Source organism: Poecilia mexicana, unplaced genomic scaffold, assembly GCF_051168715.1.
Source record: "Poecilia mexicana isolate PSO_F unplaced genomic scaffold, ASM5116871v1 scaffold_19, whole genome shotgun sequence".
In the NCBI taxonomy this organism is placed as follows: Eukaryota; Metazoa; Chordata; class Actinopteri; order Cyprinodontiformes; family Poeciliidae; genus Poecilia; species Poecilia mexicana.
Window position 1 is genome coordinate 15,538,774 of NW_028263388.1, and position 19,259 is coordinate 15,558,032.

At 39.5% G+C, this 19,259-nt stretch overlaps 1 protein-coding gene across 7 annotated transcripts; it reads left to right on the forward strand.

Moving 5' to 3' along the window:
• Positions 1 to 103: 103 nt before the first annotated feature.
• Positions 104 to 16,848, forward strand: exoc7 (exocyst complex component 7). 7 transcript variants are annotated; one of them, XM_088016322.1, is made up of 21 exons: positions 104 to 529; positions 682 to 747; positions 1,508 to 1,692; positions 1,768 to 1,873; positions 2,232 to 2,454; positions 4,426 to 4,593; positions 4,871 to 4,882; positions 7,293 to 7,385; positions 9,099 to 9,167; positions 10,537 to 10,682; positions 11,465 to 11,617; positions 11,708 to 11,806; positions 11,902 to 11,964; positions 12,355 to 12,421; positions 13,829 to 13,891; positions 13,970 to 14,090; positions 14,200 to 14,295; positions 14,377 to 14,440; positions 15,723 to 15,764; positions 15,858 to 15,991; positions 16,600 to 16,848. In XM_088016322.1, the coding sequence occupies exons 1-21, from the start codon at positions 452 to 454 to the stop codon at positions 16,700 to 16,702; spliced, it is 2,151 nt and encodes a 716-aa protein (XP_087872448.1). In that variant the 5' UTR covers positions 104 to 451; the 3' UTR covers positions 16,703 to 16,848. The 7 variants fall into 7 exon arrangements, with proteins under 7 accessions (XP_087872448.1, XP_087872449.1, XP_014864811.1 ...); XM_088016323.1 differs by lacking the exon at positions 4,871 to 4,882 and having other exon boundaries at positions 105 to 529; XM_015009325.2 differs by lacking the exon at positions 9,099 to 9,167 and having other exon boundaries at positions 106 to 529.
• The last annotated feature ends 2,411 nt before the right edge of the window (positions 16,849 to 19,259 follow it).

The following is a 19,259-nucleotide window of genomic DNA, read 5'->3' on the forward strand; positions in this document are numbered from 1 at the left end:
TTTCAGCAATAAGCACGGCAACTTAGGCTTAGGGGGATAAAATGTCTTGTGTTGTCGCGCATGTGAACATTTCGAAAAGGCGGCTAGCTTTACTGCAGTCTTAGAAAGCGTCTAAGGCCAAATTTCCAATAGCGCTACTGTGATCTACATGTCTCTTTTGATCAGTCATGGCAGTAAGAAATAGAAAACATGTTCAATTCAAAATTGATAACTTTTTTTTTTTCTTTTTTAGTTAATGTGCTTAATGTCCCCAGAAACGTACGCAAAATGCTTCAAGTTAATTTATTATTTTATTCTGAAACTTCGGCGGAAGCTACCTTTCTATAACGGCTAACCAACCTAGCTTATAGTAGCTTCCTTTAGCTCCTAGAAACAGCAGCTTTGGTTTATTGTTTTTATGATTTAAACAGTCCAGAGAATTTGTTCTTCTTCCTCTGGAGACCGTCCTTTGATGGGAATTACATCCAGGATGATTCCTACCGAGGATGCGTCCGCCAGGAAGCGAGAGATCGAGGAGAAACTGAAGCAGGTCAGTTTGGCTGGACAGGAAGAGGAGATCTATGCTAAATTCACGGTTTAGCTAACAAACAGGATGTTTAAATGCATACAGACTGTAAACTATAATGTTGTGGTGTCCGATAATGTGTGACGACGGGATTATTTACTGTGGGAATTTTATAGGAACAGGAGACGCTGTCATTCATCCGGGAGAACCTGGAGAAGAGCGATCAGCTGACCAAAGGCATGGTGAGAAGATCTGTTTACTGCTGTCCAAAACATAACAGACTGCCACTTCTACTAACTACTACTACTAATATTATTAACAATAACAACCTGATCTTGCTTTTGCTATATTGTAAGGATTATTATTTTATTTTCAGTCTCTGAGTTTGGTCTATTGTAATTTTATTTTTAGATACTAAAACATACAGCGACATTTAAAAAAAGAAAGAAAAATAAAACATATTTACAGAGAGGGCTATCCACACATATTAATGAAAAGTTGTGTTGAAGACAAACCGGCAAAAGAAAACGGTTGACAAGCAGCCTTAAGAGAGATTTACAAGTGAAGTCAAGTTAAAGTTCATTTATAGAGCACTTTAAAAACAACTGAAGCAAACCAAACTGTTGAACAAGTCAGCAGGGGCTAATAAATGCACAGAATATAGAAAAAGTACAATATTGGTACGATATGGTCACACACCCAGAATATGGGCAACAACTATCTCATGCCATGTGTATAGCCAATCCTGAACCGGAGGTAAACCAGAAAGTCACCTTTCTTCTTAAATTAAGAAGAAAGGTGAATGGATTGTTTCTCAGAGGTCCAAAGTTGGAAATCATGCTATTGCAATAAAATATGACATTTCATGGCCATTTTACACATCTGTATCACAGGTTCCTGTATGCGTGCTGTATGTTGGCTCCATTTTTTTATACACATAAACTTCAGTTGAACCTCTCATCTGGTTTTTTTTGACCTGTTCTGTTGTTCTCGTTTTGTAAGGTTTCCATCCTGTCTTCGTTTGAGAGTCGGCTGATGCAGCTGGAGAACTCCATCATCCCCGTCCACAAGCAGACTGAGAACCTGCAGAGGCTGCAGGAGAATGTGGACAAAACTCTGTCCTGCTTGGACCATGTCATCAGCTACTACCACGTGGCCAAAGACACCGACAGGATAATCAGAGAGGGGTAAGGAATTAGCTCCACCTTTTAAATTCTGCCGGAAGCAGTTAGTGGGATATCATGTACTTGCTTTTTCTCAAGACCTTCAGGCAGACTGGATGAATACCTCGCCTGCATTGCAAGGATCCAGAAAGCTGTAGAATACTTTCAGGACAACAACCCCGACAGCCCGGAACTTAACACAGTGGTAACTATCTTCTGAAATCTGTGATTATGTCATTTTTCCTTTTTTTTTTTTTTTTTTTTTCTCTTCAGTTCAACAGTCTGAATCATACCCATCACACAAATCCCACACAGTCTTCAAAAATCTGGGAAGATTTGTTTTATCCTTTTTACCAAAATGGTAGATATTCGAATTTGTTCATCCATCTGTTTTTTCAGCTTGGGGAAAATGTTATATTTCTTTGAAATCTTATCAAAATTCACTATAAACTGTAAAATTTAGTTTAGAAAGGTAATTGAAAAAAATGTAAAGAATTCCTTTGACCTCTGTGTCTATTTCCATTTAAAACACCCTGATTAGTCAGTTTTTTTTTTCTCTTCAGAAAGCTCGCTTTGAGAAAGGGAAAGAGTTGCTGGAGGCGGAGTTCCGGAGCCTCTTGACCCGCTACAGTAAACCCGTTCCCCCCATTCTGATCTTGGACGCCATCAGTGTGGACGAAGACATAGAGCTGCAGGAGGAGGTGGTCCTGGAACACCTGCCCGAAGCCGTATTGCAGGACATCATCTGTATTTCCGGCTGGCTGGTGGAATACGGACGCAACCAGGGTACGGCGGTTTGTCTTAGTTTGTCTGCTCTTTTTATATCACTTCCACCCCGGTTCTCCCAACTTCTTCTTAAATTAGATTTAATCCTTTAGAAGATTCATTCAGCTGTTCTCTCATTCTAACATAATACGGCTAAGATCACATAGTGTTTTCTTTCCTTGAATATAAATGTGTTGTATGAGATCCTCTGAATAAACATCTCTCATTGAATGTGGAGCTGTAATGCAAATAAATTAGAGCCAATTTGGGCCTTTCTAATGTGCTTCTTGTTCAAGAGATGCAGAGAAGTTTCATTTTCTTGACTGATGATCAGCAGGGAGGCGGGTCGGGATCAAACTATATTTAGCTTCTGTGTTTCATTACAACATCCATCAAAATATGTGTCACAACATACAAAAATGTGTTCCTGTTTTGTGCTCCAACAGATTTATTACAGTCCACATGATTGGAAGGTAAAGTTATTAAAGGTTAAGGGTTTAATTCAATTTAGTTAGAAGACTTTATCCAACAAGCCTTGCTGTCGTACGTATTCTCAGCAGGAGTTACCTCATCACTGTGAACTTCTTCTAAAAATAAGATTTCGAAGCCAGTTAAACAGCCAAGTAGCTGAAGATAAATGAACAAATATGTTGCAGGGGAAAACGGAAGTAGCCCACCTAAAGTTGCCATCAGGGGGCAGCGTAGCATTAACAAGAGAGCTCGGCTGTATCCGAGGCTGCACAATGATTCTCTGCTGAAAAGTCGAGCAGTTAGCAGAGCCCGTCTGGATACTTCACAAATTTATTTCGGAGACAGGCCAGGAGCGATTAAGAGGATGTGAATGCTTTTGCCTGTACGCATGAGGAGTTTTATGAGCCACAAAACTGGAAGGATTGAGCTGACTGAGCAGCCAAACGATAAGCCTGCCTTCTGGCAGTTGGTGCGCTTTGTCATTTATAGTAATTGTGGTCGTTATGTGAGATAGAATAAGTGATTTCTAGGTCTTTAGGAAATAGTTTAATTTTATATGGTACCTTTATGGTTAGAGACCATTTATAATCGATCATTTGATCACTCTGTCTTTTATGACTACAAATTTAACAAGAACTGGATGTGAGAGCATTTATCGTCCTTCAGTTTTGTCTTTTTTTTTCTTTTTTAATAAGACCATTAATGGATAATGCTAGACAGGTTGGAGCACAAACTTTTAATCCTAATCTCTCTGTCCATCCCTACGTAATGTTTCCAATTGAGGATGACATCACAGATTATTTATATTTGCAGGTATCCTTGTAGCATATTTGTTTACATGGATTTGTAGCTGCTCTGTGAGCTGAATCTGGAGTAGACACTGGGAGTGGTGGAGTGTTGCTTCAGGCGCAGGAGACGTGACAGATACCCATCAGTTGGTTTATATTCAAGCTGCTGTTTCATCTTCACACAAATCTTGGTAGCACAAGGATTTGTCATGTTTCATCAAAAACAGTCAAAGTGGGGAAGAAATTTTTTTCTTGTGGATGTTGATATCTCTATTTATACAAACGTCTGTTTTATTCTGCTGTATCATTTTCCATATATGGTAAGCATGGGCATTTTCACCATCTGACACAAAACACTATTAAAAATTGAGTTTTTAAAGACTTATCTTTGTCCAAAAATTTGATACATGTTTAATTTGATTTGTTCCTGATCACTTGTAATTGTTATGTGGTTAAAACAACAACAACAACAACAAAAAAACAATCTTTAATCTAGGAATCGTCTAAAAAATGAAAACCTAACAGCCTGATTTACTGATTACATAACACACCCAAACACACTTGTGTAAGCTTTGACACAAACATGACCCATATAAGAAGAAATGTGCTGCAGGAGATGAACCAATTAGAGTTGTTTGCTTAATTTCTTCATTTCCTAAATGTTAGTAAAGTGGGAGATTTATTTATTTTTTTTAAGTCATGATGTAATCTTAAAAATGTTCTTTTTCTGCAGATTTCATGAACGTCTATTTCCAGATCCGGTCCAGCCAGCTGGATCGCTCCATCAAAGGCCTGAAGGAACATTTCCGCAAGAACAGCGCCTCCTCTGGTGTCCTGTACTCACCGGCAGTCCAAACCAAACGCAAGGACACGCCCACCAAAAAGGCTCCCAAGAGACCAGGTCAGCAGCAGACGGACCTGCTTCCAAACATAATCTGTTAACGTTCCTCTCCATTCGGCAACCGCAGCTTCTGCCTTACAGATTAATGTAACAAAACACGTCCGAATCTGTGAATAATGACGTTTGCATTCAGTCTTTGTTGGTCACCATCCAGCCACGTCTCCATCTCTTTTAAATCATTTCTCACCACATGGTGTGATTTTTTTATTTTTTTCTTTAAATGCTCTAACCATCCTTCATCCTTTCCTCCTCCATAATCCCTGGGTTGTGATGACAGTCTACATCCCAGGTAAACACAATGCTTCTGTGTGTGTGTGTGTCGCGCTTGCTTGTGTCCGTTTGGTGCCACGTGTCGGAGCGGAAGGAAAGACTCTGCTAGGGTTTATGTTTCGAGGTTCGGTGTTTGATCAGACGTGGTCGGTTAGCTTCAGCGCGTCGGCCTTCAGTTTCACGGCGAGGGTCAGCATGAAGCGGCAGCGATGCCGTGAGTCAGCCGCTCTGAAGGTGGAACTGATTAAAAATAATAAGCGCCGTGCTGCGGATTGTTGCTGTTCCGCACAGACGACCTCATAAACCCCCGTCTCGGTTCGTTCGCCTTCGTCAGATCCTTGGTGTTCTGTGTTCAGACAGAAAACACTTTTGGAGAAAAGAAAGCGGAACATTTGCTAAAAGATCTCTGCTGATGCCCTGAAACTGAAGGCTGCGTAGACTCAGTGATGTGGTGGTTTGTGACTAGAGCAGCTTGCCGCCGACAAACGGCTTAACTGATTTGTCACACAATGTGTGCAGATAATTGGAAAAACCAGGCTTTGTAGGGGATTCATTCACTGTGCAGCGTGACTGATAAGCAGTTTGTCCTTCTAATTAATGCCAGGAGAACAAAAAGACATGAAAACTAAATAAAACATTTATTAACCATTTCAGAACAAGGACAAATTCAGTTGCACGTATGAATTGGTAACCTTTCTTTTGCCTGTTTAAACTTTTGTTAGATTAAGTTTTCTCTGCTTTCACTGTTCAACATGTTTCTGTAATGAGGCAGAGATGAGCTTTGATTTCTGAGTATTCAAAAATATCAATGCAGTGCGCTGCTGTTTGCAAAACTGCCTAGAGGTGGAAGTAATGAGTTGCAGACCATCGGCAAGATACTTTTGCAGCTAGAATTCTCGGTTCATTACAGCTTTGGAGTAATTTTGCTTATCTTTTGAATGTAAAACCCATAAATGAATCACAAGTAATGGGAAGAAGACTCGGTTGAAATCTCATCCGCAGCAGCCTTCGTAACTGAGTGTCTGTGGCGATGAAATCTATTTTACGTTATTTAACATTGGTGTAAAAAAAATATGTCCACTATTGGCTCTTTTCTTGGCTGACTTACATGAGCGTTTTAAACATTAGAGCAGCACATTTATAGGGGAGGCATCAAAAGATTGACTCTGCTCAGTTCTCTGTCAATGCTTGTAAGAAGGTCGCTAAAAGTGATGCTGCGTTGACGTCCTGAAGGCGGAGTTTTGGAAAGATCAGGAGATTTTAAAGAGACAGAGACCCAATTTCAAAGAATTTCTTTTGATATATTTGATGTATATAGCGACTGAAGGTTATTTTATTATGCTTTTAAAATGACACTATGTGCCATGAAAATACATAATACTGCCCCTTTAAGTCTTTTCTCGATTATCTTATTTCTAATTAAATTAATAAATTAATTAATTTCTAATTTAATTTATTAATTTAATTTAATTAGTTGAGCAATTCTTTTATTCTTTTTCATGTTTATCTGCATTTCCCCCCACTTTGTCTTATATTCCAATCTGGACAGAAATTATCAAGTATTTATTTCAGATTTTTTTTTTTTTTTGGTTCTGAATATGAACATTGATTGGCTGGAACCACCAAACAATAAAGAAAAAAAAAAAATATTCTACTGACGTCCACCATCTTCTTATTGTTAAAGTGCTGCTGTTTTCTGACCTCCCTGATGGTTCTGCAGTGGCCGGTCGACGTTAAAACCTTAAACATTGGTTCAGAGCTTTTCCCTGTAAGCCTATGCAGAGACTCGTAGTGTGTGTTCTGTCGCCGGTGACGTAGAACTGAGCTGAGGTTGAAGTCGGCATGTCGTTGGACGTGGCTGCAGCGCCGCGGCCGCGTCTCTGCGTTCGCTGCATGTGTGATTCTGCTGATGTTCTAACCATCCCAGCTTTGTACGGTTTGTTTTGTAAAATGTGCCACACGCTCACTAACCCAAGCCAACACGTCACGTTTAACTCTAAAAGCTGTTGAACATGTTTCATCTGTGTGTCTTTAGACTTTTTTTGTTTATTTATTTATTTTTTTTTATCAGTAATAATAATGATGCTGACTGTATTAATTGTGAAGGCTGTGTACCTAACCTGTGTATTCTCTTCCATGACCCTGGCGCTGTGTGTTTCAGCACAGCTGTCCTGTCAGTGCTTTAGTTTGTCTTTCACCTGGTTGTCCTGTTGTGTAGCTGTGGTGGTGGGCTGCTCCCACCCCCCCATAGATGCCTCTGCTGGCTGTCTTGTGGTGGAGGGATGTGCCGTCTGCTTTTTCAACACTCACTTCCTAGCTCTCCTATCTTTTCTTCTCCTCCCTTCTCGTGTTTCTTGGCTGTCTGGACCTCGCTGCCTCCCCCCCCCGCCCCGCTCCTCTGGACTCTTTCTGTCTGTCTATGGGACCAGGGACCATTCGCAAGGCCCAGAACCTTCTGAAACAGTACTCACAGCATGGGCTGGATGGGAAAAAGGGGGGTTCTAACCTCACTCCTTTGGAAGGTAAAGCACCTCGGTCTTCTCTTCGCTCTGTTTTCCTCCTGCAGCTGTTTCAGATGCAGAAAAAAAAAAAAAAACAGGCCCGTCACAATGGCGCTGAAGGTCTTAATTGGCCATGTTTGATTGGAGAATAATCAGGTTCCACCCAGAAACACGTTTCCAGTGTCGAGAAGCCTGCCAGCTGAAGCACAGATTGAATGTCAAAATGTTTTCAGGAAATTTTAATGAATGAACATCTTGTTGGTCTCCATGACCTTCACAATCTGTTTGAATGTTCCTGGATTGCTGCAGATTTTAATATTCTCTTTTATTAAGAATGCAGTCATACATTGCTGCACTTTTCATTTGCTCCATCGCATATTTTTTTCCCCTGAATTCCTCTCTTTCCTAATCAGGCTGCCGGTAGCAGTCATATGAGACTTCTGCCACTTTAAACCTAGTACTGGAGAAGCAAACATGCTGTGAGACACTTGCAGGAAAATTAATGCAGTGTATTTAATTATAAATAGTTTACTTTTTCACCATAAACGATTTAATGCTACCATTTATTGTATTTTCTTTTTCTGCTTGGTCGTTTTTGAGTGGTGGCTAGACTATCTAAAATGCAAGCTGAAATCTGTCAGACTCTATAACTTGACTCTTTAAAGAAAAAAAAAATCTATTAACAGTAACTCCTTTGTCCTGCAGTCACCATTTCCTCCTGATATGAATAATTAATGACTTTTTGTGGCTGGAGGCCTAGATTGATCACCGAAGCCCCTCCTGTCAGAGCACCTTTGGGCTGGAAACGGATAGACTAATCCTTTTTGTTGAGGCTGGAGCAGCTGCCAGCGAAAGCCTTACTGTAACTTCACACTGCCTGATTATAAATTATTTGCAGTTCTTGAACCAGTGATGGCGGTATGAGGTTTTAAGTTTAAGAGGCCACAACAGTACAGGTCAATACCCCCAAAACTATTTCATTCTTATATTTATAGAAGTTCACCTTTTCCCAATTTAGACAGATGTTCGTCTTTTCTACATGTGGCCCCATCTTTAATTAAACTTTCAGTCTATTTTTCATTTATTTATTTATTTTTACTTTTTAACATAATTCCACTAATTTACAGAAACAATTAACTTCATAACTGGTGTTTTATTATCAATACCAACATTTTTGTACTGCTTTTTATTTACATTAGAAACATTACGTGGTTTTCATTCACCCTTATTATACCTTAGATTTCAATGTAATACAGCTATCAGAAGATTTTTTTTAAAAATTACATTAAAATATTAGAACATTGTTGTAAAAGAGGTATACATTATTTTTAATATTATTGCGCATTGATTAAAATAATCCAAGGTGAGACTGTGCGGTTTTTCCAGAGTAGCGATAACCTGCAGTGGAAACGTGTGTCAGGATGTGGGTTTTAAAAGGTGAGACCAATCTAAAGCTGTTGTGAAACTCGAAGCCTGTTTCTGTCTTGTAGCTTAACACGCTCATTGATTTAGACAACATGAACCTGTGGGCGCCCCCCCTTGCCCTTCCCCCCACCCCCCTTGGTCTTCAGTGGGTCTCCCCTGCTTCTTTTCTGGTCCCTGTTCTGGTGCTTGGTGGTGGTCGGAACAGCTGATCCAGGGTCAGGTTTGTCTCCCCCCCTTTCCCCCCTCAGTCTGGTCAGAGCCCAGGTGGTTTTTGACCAGTCTTCCTGCTGTCCCGTCCCCACCCACCAGGTTACGATAATGACCTGCGGGTCAAACTCCACTCTGACGCCCTGAACGAGAAGCACGGGGCCGCCGCAGGTGAGTTGTGAGAAAAAACCGGGAAGAGAAAGAGAAACGGGTGGACCTCGGATTAAATATCATTGTTTTGTTTTGAATACGGAGCATTGTGTTGGCCTGCAGACGCAACACTTATTGTCGCCATAGCTCGACACAGACTGCTTCACGTATTTGTGTAAATCCTGATCAATCCCTCGTGTCTTTATATTTTTCTTCCAAAAAGGCAGACATGCTCCATTGTGGAGCGATAATCCTCCAACTTTTCTTTTTAGTGTATCAGCTGGTATTACAGGGTATATTATTGTCTGATGGCAAAAACAGAAGTAGAAAAAAATCTACAAATATTTCAAAGTTTGTTTAAAAGACAAATGTTTCATCATGTGCTACAGTGCAGCCACAATAATTATACTTACCTATCTAATTATATAGAATCAAGTCAGGTTCAAATTAGTCCACTTTATATTGCCAAATTCAGTTTTAATGACATACTTATGACTAACTTATTATAATACAGTTCAGACAAATTCAGGTCATCATTTAATGGCTTTTGTTATAATAATATTTATAATGATAGCATAAATTGTGTGCAAATCCAAAATAAAAGTAATATAACAATTACCAAATTGTAAAAAAAAAAAAAAAAAAAATGGATTAAAGTACTAAATCTTATGTAAGACTATGCTTATTTTGCATGGTAATAAAACTACTACCAAAATGAGTGTTCATAATAATTACACTGAACATTTTTTTTTTGCTATCATAAACATCATCATGTTTATCTCATTAGAACTGATACATTTTTTCTGAGGGCATTTTAAAGTTTTCGGGAGTTTTTTTTATTTTTATTTTTTATGGCTCTTTGTTAATAACCTTACTGGAGTAAAAATCACCCAGCTAAAAAAAAAAAAAAAAAAAAAAAAAAAAAATATATATATATATATATATATATATATATATATATATATATATATATATATATATACACACACACACACACACAAAGCCTGGATTCTCATACCTCAATTTTAACAGCTTACGTCACCTTATGATTGCATTCAACTGGTTTTTCTATTTTTAATGTAACCTTTAAAATAGGCTACATATATATATATATATATATATATATATATATATATATATATATATATATATATGACTGATAGCTGCTACTATAACAAAATAAATTTTTTCTAAAAATGTTGAAATGTCACAGACTTAAAATTAATGAAAAGCAGCCAAAGTCCAATAATTTATCAAAGACCTGCAGAAATCAGGATTTTTAATGTATGGGAGAAAAACATACAGTAAAAAAAGTAAAAAAGGGGCAGCTTAAAATGCTCAGTATTGTAGACCAGACGTTTTACTAGAGCTGTTGTTTTTTGCCTCTTAGGGAAAGACGATGTCCTGGACATCGAGATCGACTCGTACATCCACTGTATCAGTGCCTTCGTTAAGCTGGCGCAGAGCGAGTATGCCCTTCTGACAGAAATCATCCCTGAGCATCACCAGAAGAAGACTTTCGACTCCCTGATTCAGGTCAGAGACGCTGAGATTTGATCTTTTTTAATGCAGGTTTGGTTTCTTAGGAGCGGCAAAGCTTTGTTCCCAGTTAAATCAAAGCACTGAAATAAAACTTAAGAAGCAGAAAAACTTGGTAGTGACTGCAGAAATGTGGAAAAAAAATTACATAATTGTTAATTAGTGTATTTTTACCATTTTGCATTGAATAGTTTTAGTTAATATGCTTACTACAATTGCATTTACATTATGACATATAAATACCTATTTTATCAATAATTCATTTACAGTTGTATTCTCTATGTTTAAGGACCACAACCACCGCGAATAGCTGAAATCTGTGAATACTTGAGACCCCCTCTGAAAACACTGACAGCTGCCTGATTTAATAATTCAAACATAAAATATGCCTCAGTTTGCATTAAGACACACAGAGGAAACCGTCTTTGCGCTACTACTCTTGGGGGTCAGCCAATCAGTGCACAGGAAAACGAATGGCACTGCTGGATTGGCTGCTCTGCAAATGGCAGTAGCGTGTCAAATAGCATTGAGCCTCTGTATTTCAGCTTTCCAAGCTGCATTTTCTTTTCAGATATTTCTTTCTACGTGAAAAAAATCGCTCATAGGCAAGTTTTGCATAAATAATTCTAGGTACATTCCACAGAAAACATCTGTGAATTTATGAATTCGCAAATACTGAACTGTGAAAAGGTGGGTTTCCACTGCATTGGATTGCGATACCGTTTACTGTTGATGGGAGTCGGTAACATCCCTCCGGTGTTTCTCTCATCTGTCCACAGGAGGCGTTGGACAACCTCATGCTGGAGGGAGACAACATTGTGTCTGCGGCCCGCCGGGCCATCATGCGCCACGACTACTCAGCCGTCCTCACCATTTTCCCCATCCTCAGACACCTGAAGATGAACAAGTCCGAGTTTGACTCAACGCTGCAGGTTGGAGCCGTTTTAGCCCCGTTGTTCCGACGCTGGAGGAAAATAACGCGTTTCTTGAGTTCGATTAATCGTACGCCCCGGTGTTTGCAGGGTACGGCTGCAAGCACCAAGAACAAGCTGCCCACTCTCATCACCTCCATGGAGACAATCGGAGCCAAAGCTCTGGAAGAGTTCGCTGACAGCATTAAGGCACGACGATCAAATTATTTGTATTTAATCAGGAACCCCTGATTGATTGATCTACCAATCTTTACTCGCTCTCCTTTCTTGTTTCCTAACAACAGAATGATCCTGATAAAGAGTACAACATGCCCAAAGATGGAACAGTTCACGAACTGACCAGCAATGTGAGTAGTGACTTTTTTCTTCCAGTACAGATCGAAATGTTGCATGTCTGTCTAAGACCAGTGAAGCCTTTTCAGCGTTGCAATTAAGCAACTTAAAAATTACTTTGCCACACATTTCCTTGCTCTCTCTTTCATTGTCATCCTCACTCGTACTTTTGTTTCGAGGCAAATTCGTCCTGGGCACGTAGCTCGTTAGCCTGTCAACATCCTTACATTAGCAGCATCATTGTTTCAGCGGCAGTCATCAAAGCGCGTGGAAACTATTAGCGACTTATTGTCCTGAAATGACGGTAATCTTCCGTAACGATGTGACTGCGGATGCTGGTTTTCTGACGAACATTTCATCAGTGATTCATAAAGCTGTGCTGGCGCTCTTCTTCTCCTCTGCAGGCCATCCTGTTTCTGCAGCAGCTGCTCGACTTTCATGAGACGGCCGGAGCCATGTTGGCCTCCCAAGGTACCGTCACTATGACGACACAGACAACTAACTGTCTTTCATCTTTCTGCTTTGCTGAAACAACTGACCCCTCTGCCGGACAGCGTTTGGATACTGATGTGTGTTACCTATGAGTCTGTTTTTAGTAAATCACTCTGAACGACAGCCTGTAAATGTAGCCAGTAAGATTAAAAAGGAGTTATAGTTGCATCTGTCTGCAATACTTCTTCCAGTCTTGTTTATTTTAAATGAAATATTAGAATTGTTTACATTTTTATTTATATTACCCTTAATTTGAAGTTCTTAAATCTTTAAGCTTTCTTTAAATTCCAACATGTAACTTCCTTATGTAGAACTTTAGAGCAAGCGATTAGTTTAATTTGTATTTAATTTAAATTTATTTTAAAAACATTTCTGTTAATCTTCATTTTATTTTTGTTTCCTTCACAAAATTTCCTTGAAAATATGTTTTTATAGATTTATGTATTTTTTTTGTTGCTTTTATTTAATTTCTTATTTTTAACTGTGTCTCACATTAGATTTCACACATGACTTCCTGGTCATATCGACCTCTCAAAGCACTTTACACTAAATAAAATATTTTATACATTATCCAACTTTTTAAAATTTTAACAATAGAATACATTTTATACAACGCTTTTTTAAGGGTATTAAAAATAAATATATTTTTACACCCTTTCAAAATTAAGTTAGAATACCAACGTTGAGTTATTTGTAAAAACTTTTTTAGCTTTGTTGTTCGTCAGTGAATAACGCCTGCTTTTCTGGAGTTCCTCAGCTAAGTATAGCAGGTGTAGCATCTGACTAAACATAAATTAGAGAGGTCTGTCCTCTTTGACAGGGATGTTTTAACTCATCACACACATTCAACATATTAGCTTAATACATCCGACCTTTTCAGTGGGTATCGGAGCTAAACTCACAAAGATTAAGAGTTCTTAACCAAACAGAAACCATGCGGGTGACATCACTCTCCAAGCACCTGTTCTGCGACTACATGTGAAGCCAGTTCAACAGTCTGGTTAATAGGCCGGTTTCCCAGTTTCTGCTTGTTTTTTGTGCTACTCTGTGCGGCTGCCTCATAAATCTCTTGATAAAACGGTGGAAATGTTCCTCTTTAAACCCTCGCTGCCTGGCTGACGGCTGTTTGCTTTTTCTGCTCTAACAAATCTCTTCTAACCTCGTTGCTCCTGCCTCTTTTTTCTGTCTCTTCTCTTTTTGCCTTGCCTCGGCCTTTGTAGTTCTGGGGGACACTTACAATATCCCTTTAGACCCCCGAGGTAAGCCGGAGACTGTCCGTGTGTGTGTGTAGGCTTGGTGTTTTCTGTCTTTACTCTTACTTTTCTTATTTGTGTAGGATTGTTTAGCTCTAAAGCCGTTGGTTAAATATTCCCGCTGCTTTTCCAGAGACGAGTTCAGCGAGCGGCTCCACCTCAGACTTCAACAAACGGCTCCTGAGCTCGTATATCTGTAAGGACACACTTTCGCCCGTTTAGTGTGATGGCTCCTCTTGTGCTGACTCATAATCATCCTCTGTTTTTTCTTCAGGTAAAGTTTTAGGAAACCTGCAATTGAACCTGCTCAGTAAATCCAAAGTTTACGAGGACTCGGCTCTCAGCGCCATTTTCCTGCACAACAACTACAACTACATCCTCAAGTCGCTGGAGAAGTCAGCGCCTTTCCTGTCTTTCTTTCACCGCCTCATTTGTCAGACACTTTGCAAATCACTTCACCACCGAGATGTGAATATTTGTCCATGTCATTTTGGACTGCTGCAGGTCCGAGCTGATCCAGCTGGTCACGGTCACTCAGAGGAAGGCGGAAAGTTCTTACAGAGAGCTGATCAAGCAGCAGATCGATATTTATCAGCGCAGGTAAGCTATAGTTTCATGGGAAACCCGAGGACATTTAATACATTTTCAACTTTCTGCTGAAGTTGTTTCTTTCCGCTGCAGCTGGTTGAAGGTTTTGGAGCACCTGACAGACAAGAACATGCCCATTTTCCAACCAGGTGCCAAGGTCAGGACTTCATAATCTGTCGCTCAGAAAGCGGTTCAAAGCATTTGTGTGATCTGTAGTACTGAAAGTTCAACACAGTTTCCAACAGCAACTGACACAGCACGTCGATGCGGTGGGACAGAAATAACCCGCGGCATTGTCGCAAACAGTGCCAATCATAATCCTCATTTTCTTTTTGTTCTTCTTGTTCAATAAAAGACAAAAAAAACAAGTTTTAACTTGATTAGCTTTGAAAAAAAAAACTCAATTTAAATTGAGTTTTTAGTTGTCAAAAGTGGCTAAGTATAAATCTTAACTTGGTTTTGAAATTTTAAAGAAATGTAATCACAGGCAAAAATAATTTTCTCTTACATTCCTGCATAGACAGTCATTTTAAATTGTGACTCTAGGTGCTATTAATCTGTTGTCTTCTCACCACAAAACAAATCAGGTTGGACAAGGTCATACAAGAAAAAGCATTTTAAAAAATATTTATCTTTGCTGTTGGTTTTAGATTTGTATTATTTTAGATACGAGAATAAAAATCAACCTTAAATGTCTGCTTATCTGATTAAAACTCAGTTTAATATGTCAAACTAAAACAACCAGAAATATCCTGCTTGTTTTTTTGTTTGCGTCTGATGAGAAAATCTAATTACCAAAACTCACACCAACCCTGATAGCATTGATATGTTCCTTATGCTGTTTGATGATTATAAAGGTGGACTACCATCCTGGCCTCATGCAATGGTACCACTGCTGCAATCAGTAATCTCTGTTCTCTAAATCAACAAGTCCTACTATGCATTCAGGCACCACACCAACAGAAATGGGAATCAGCTATGTTTTCTGCCTGACAAAAGCTTGCAGCTGAGGAGGAGCGCACACACCTCCACATTGCGCCCAGGTTCTGTTGTGCCGCTTGCTAGGACACTGCAAAGTGTGCTGTTTTAAAGCTGGACTTTACATGCGGTGTATAAAAGTTGGGTTGTTAAAAAATATGCTCAACTAAGCATCATCGTTAGTGATGAGGTGAATGGATGAGTTTTGACTCCTCTGCATCCCTGAAGGAAGAGGAAACTGATGATAGAGATAGTGAAACCTCCATAGCTATATATATGAGAAAAGCAATTTCACAGAAACAAAAATCCTAGTACAAATGTGATACTTGTGCTACAGTGGCAAGTTGAAAAAAAAAAAACACAAAAAAACGAGGAGTTTGCAGTCAAGCTGAAAACTTTGGGAGTGAATTTTTGTAGTTTTATGTCACTTAATGTCGTTTGAACTTGTTTTTCTCTTTTAGCTGAAAGACAAAGAGCGACAGGTGATTAAAGACAAATTTAAGGTGAGCCACGAAGGAAATACAAACCTTTGGTGTGCACATATTAAAGCAGATTTTTTTTTTTAACTGCAGTTGTTACCTGTGTGTCTCTCTCAGGGGTTCAATGATGGCTTGGAGGAGCTGTGCAAGATCCAGAAAGGCTGGGCCATTCCAGATAAGGAGCAGAGAGACTACATCCGACAGTCCCAGAGGAAAATCGTCTCAGATGCTTACAGAGCCTTCCTCCACAGGTGAGACACGTCCACTTTATCTCCCCTGGTAATCTTTATATGGGGAACGTGATCTGTTTGAATTCAGAAAACTAAAAGGAACTAAATTGTCATGTTCCAAAAGGGAAGAGCTGAGTATAGGAAAACACTAGACCCTGTTAGTCATCTCTTTGTAGAGCCAGCTTTAGCCCCGCTATCTCTCATTAGCCATATTTTATTTGACTTTATCAGGGAGGGTTTTTTTTACCCCGCCCCCACTCTCCTTTACAACATCGCACAGCAGCCAGACTAAATCTTTTCAGACCCCACCGTAATATTTCAGTCAGGTAGAAAGGTCTACACTTTGACTGGGCCATTGCAGGACCTTCAGACTGTTGGTTTTAGTTGTTTGTGCTAAAGAACTGCATTTAGTTTTCTCCTGAAATGACGAGGATTATGGCCTACAGAGATTCTGATATGGAACTTCTAGGTTTCTGTGATTTCCCTGACATTGCAACAACAACTCATGAAAGATTTGCAGCTGTTTTCTGAATGATGGACTTCAAACAGTGTGCCGTGGCACAGTGTTAAGATTCCCGAATCAGTTCCTTATGGCAGAAAATGTTTCACTCCTTTGGTTTCACCTGCAGGTGTGCCAACATCTCCTTCACTAAGAACCCTGAGAAGTATCACAAGTATCGGCCAGAGGAGGTGGAGGAGATGATCGAGAAGCTTTTCGACACGTCGGCCTGATGTGCAGCTCGTCTCCCTCGTCCAGAAACGCGCCCTCCGCACGCCGCCTCCTCCTTTTCTGCATCTGAATGTTTTCTGTCGTATATTTATCTAACTTTGCCTCTCTAATGTCAAGTTTCTGATTAATAAACACTAAATCATCCTGCTTTATTAGTTTGTCTAATTATGTTCATTACAGATAATTAAAACAAACGAATATGGAGACGGATGACGGAAAACATGCAGATGTTGCCACTTAACGAACATTCAACAATTAGAGAAACCCCACAGAGAGATCGCCCCCTAATGAGATGAAGAGGCTGCCCACAGGAAGACGTTCAGACCGTGTGTTCAGCTCCACAGCTGTGTGCGGCGCCAACCCACTCGTTGGCGCGTTTTCCGCTAAACAGGCCGGAATAAGTTTGTAGGAGTTTTAAGATTTGCTTTTTTAAAGGACAATTTCTCACAGACTAAACTGGATTTACACAACGTGCGGTACAGAGGAGTTTTTTAGGTTTAAAAATTTTTTTAAATTTTTTTTTAGTATTACCTGAACAAACATCTGTTCTATTAACGTCTTCAAATTCAACTGAAATTTGAATGTGGCCACATGGACAAGCTAAATGTCTTCAGCTGAATAAAATAGTTATTTTATGACCAGAAAAGAAAAAAGTGTTTGACCTCAGCGCAGAGATGTACTATAAGCTCGGATGATTCAAAGGGAGACTTTTAAACACAAGCGTGCTGTTCAGCTTTTAAAGCATGGTAGTGGCAGTAGCATCCTGAGGGCTGTGTGACTGCCAGTGGTGCTGGGGCACCACATGGCGACTGCTGGAATTCATCAGCAGGTGTTCAAGTCAGATCGGGTCCACATCCACCATGCTTCTGTGCCATAAATCCAAAATCCACTTCTCTTGTTCATACAGTCGTTTATCAGCTTTAACATTTAAGATAATTGTTCTGAAATTTGTCCAAAAGCTCCACAACAGTTTACTTACAATTACAATTTTCAAAAATCTGCAGTCCTCATTTTACATTGCAGCCCAACTCGAGATGAGCTTCTGCTTTAAAAATGTGCTGAACATTATTGTCGTCACAGAGGTGACAGAGTAAGATTTCAAGCTTACAGCTTGACAGAGAGAGTGGTTTAAAAAGTGCCAAATTTAGAGTAAATGGAGGCTATAAATGAAGCATAACTCATTTGGCTCCTGAAGATCCTCGTTTGGCAGTGAGCTGAACGTTTTGCTGAATGTGTCCTCCAGGTGATGGTGACGCTGATGCAGCCCTGGAGCTTTAAAAGTCTACTGAACTGTTTTTATGTCTCCCTCATGGCATTGAAATCATCTTGTGGGTCACAGTGAAGGGTGAAGATGTTGCCTCTTGTCACCAAGACAACTAGACCGCCTCGGAATCGGCAGGTTTCCATAGTAACAAAGCAATGCCGATCGATCCCGGTTGCTTGGTTCCTTCCTTTCAGGGTTTCATTAAAAAGGTGAAGACGGTGGAACAAAAGATCAAGTCTTTCTCTAAATAACATAATTTAGTCCGAATTTAGACCTTCAGCTGGAAAATACAATTGCCACAGCCTAGAAAACATACGATGCATGGAGAATGCTTCTTTATTTTCTTATTTCTAAAGCAAATGCTGTTCTTAAAAAGTATACAATTTGAGTAAAAGAAAAGTGTAAAAAAAAAAAAACAAGCAGTGTTCAATTATGATTTTATGCTGTTGAGAGAAAAGACACCCAACCTGTCGCTATGTGAGAAACTAATTAGCCCATAATCAGACTACAAAATCTCTGATTAATAATTTATTTTATTCATTTCAATTAGGCCTGATTATTGTCTGAATTGTATAAACAAGTACCTGGCTGACAATGTAGCTCTTGGCTAAAAGATCTACAAAAAAGCAACATGTCTGGAAAGAGTTAGAAAACCTTTTTCTAAGGCTTTTGGACACAAATGAACAAAAATGAAAGCCATTATTCATGAATAGAGAACATCTGAAACTGACAAATCTTCCCAGCAGTGCCTGGCTTACCGAAACATCTGTGGAAGATGTATCCAGGAGTCTCTAAAGTGGTGCAGACCTCATTTACCTTGGCTAAGGTCAGTGTTCATAATTTAACAACAAGAAAGAGACTGGGGGGGAAAATGGCCTCGGTGGGAGAGTCTGAAAATCACCGCTGACCAAAAATAAGAGCGAGGCCTGTCTTACGTTTGTCATAATCATTGATGATCCTCAGGACTTTCACAGTGCTGTGGGGCTGCCTTGTTTTAACTAGCAAAAGCAGTTTAAACAGATCAAAAAGTCCACAGAACAGCAGAAGAGAGAGAGAAAAAAACATCTGCGGCTGGTGGATACTGCTGTCCTGATTCTTTCTTGTAATCTCTTCAAACGGTCTTTAGAGGGAAATTAAATTAACTTAAACACATAATAATAAAGTCTGAGAGCTTGGATGGAAAATTCAAAGTAAACGGGGATAGATTGGAGCTTTTGAATAGGTGAAGTTTTTATTTGTACATCTCCCGGCATGTGTTGTCTAAAAGGAGAACTGGGTTGTTCAGACATTTTCTT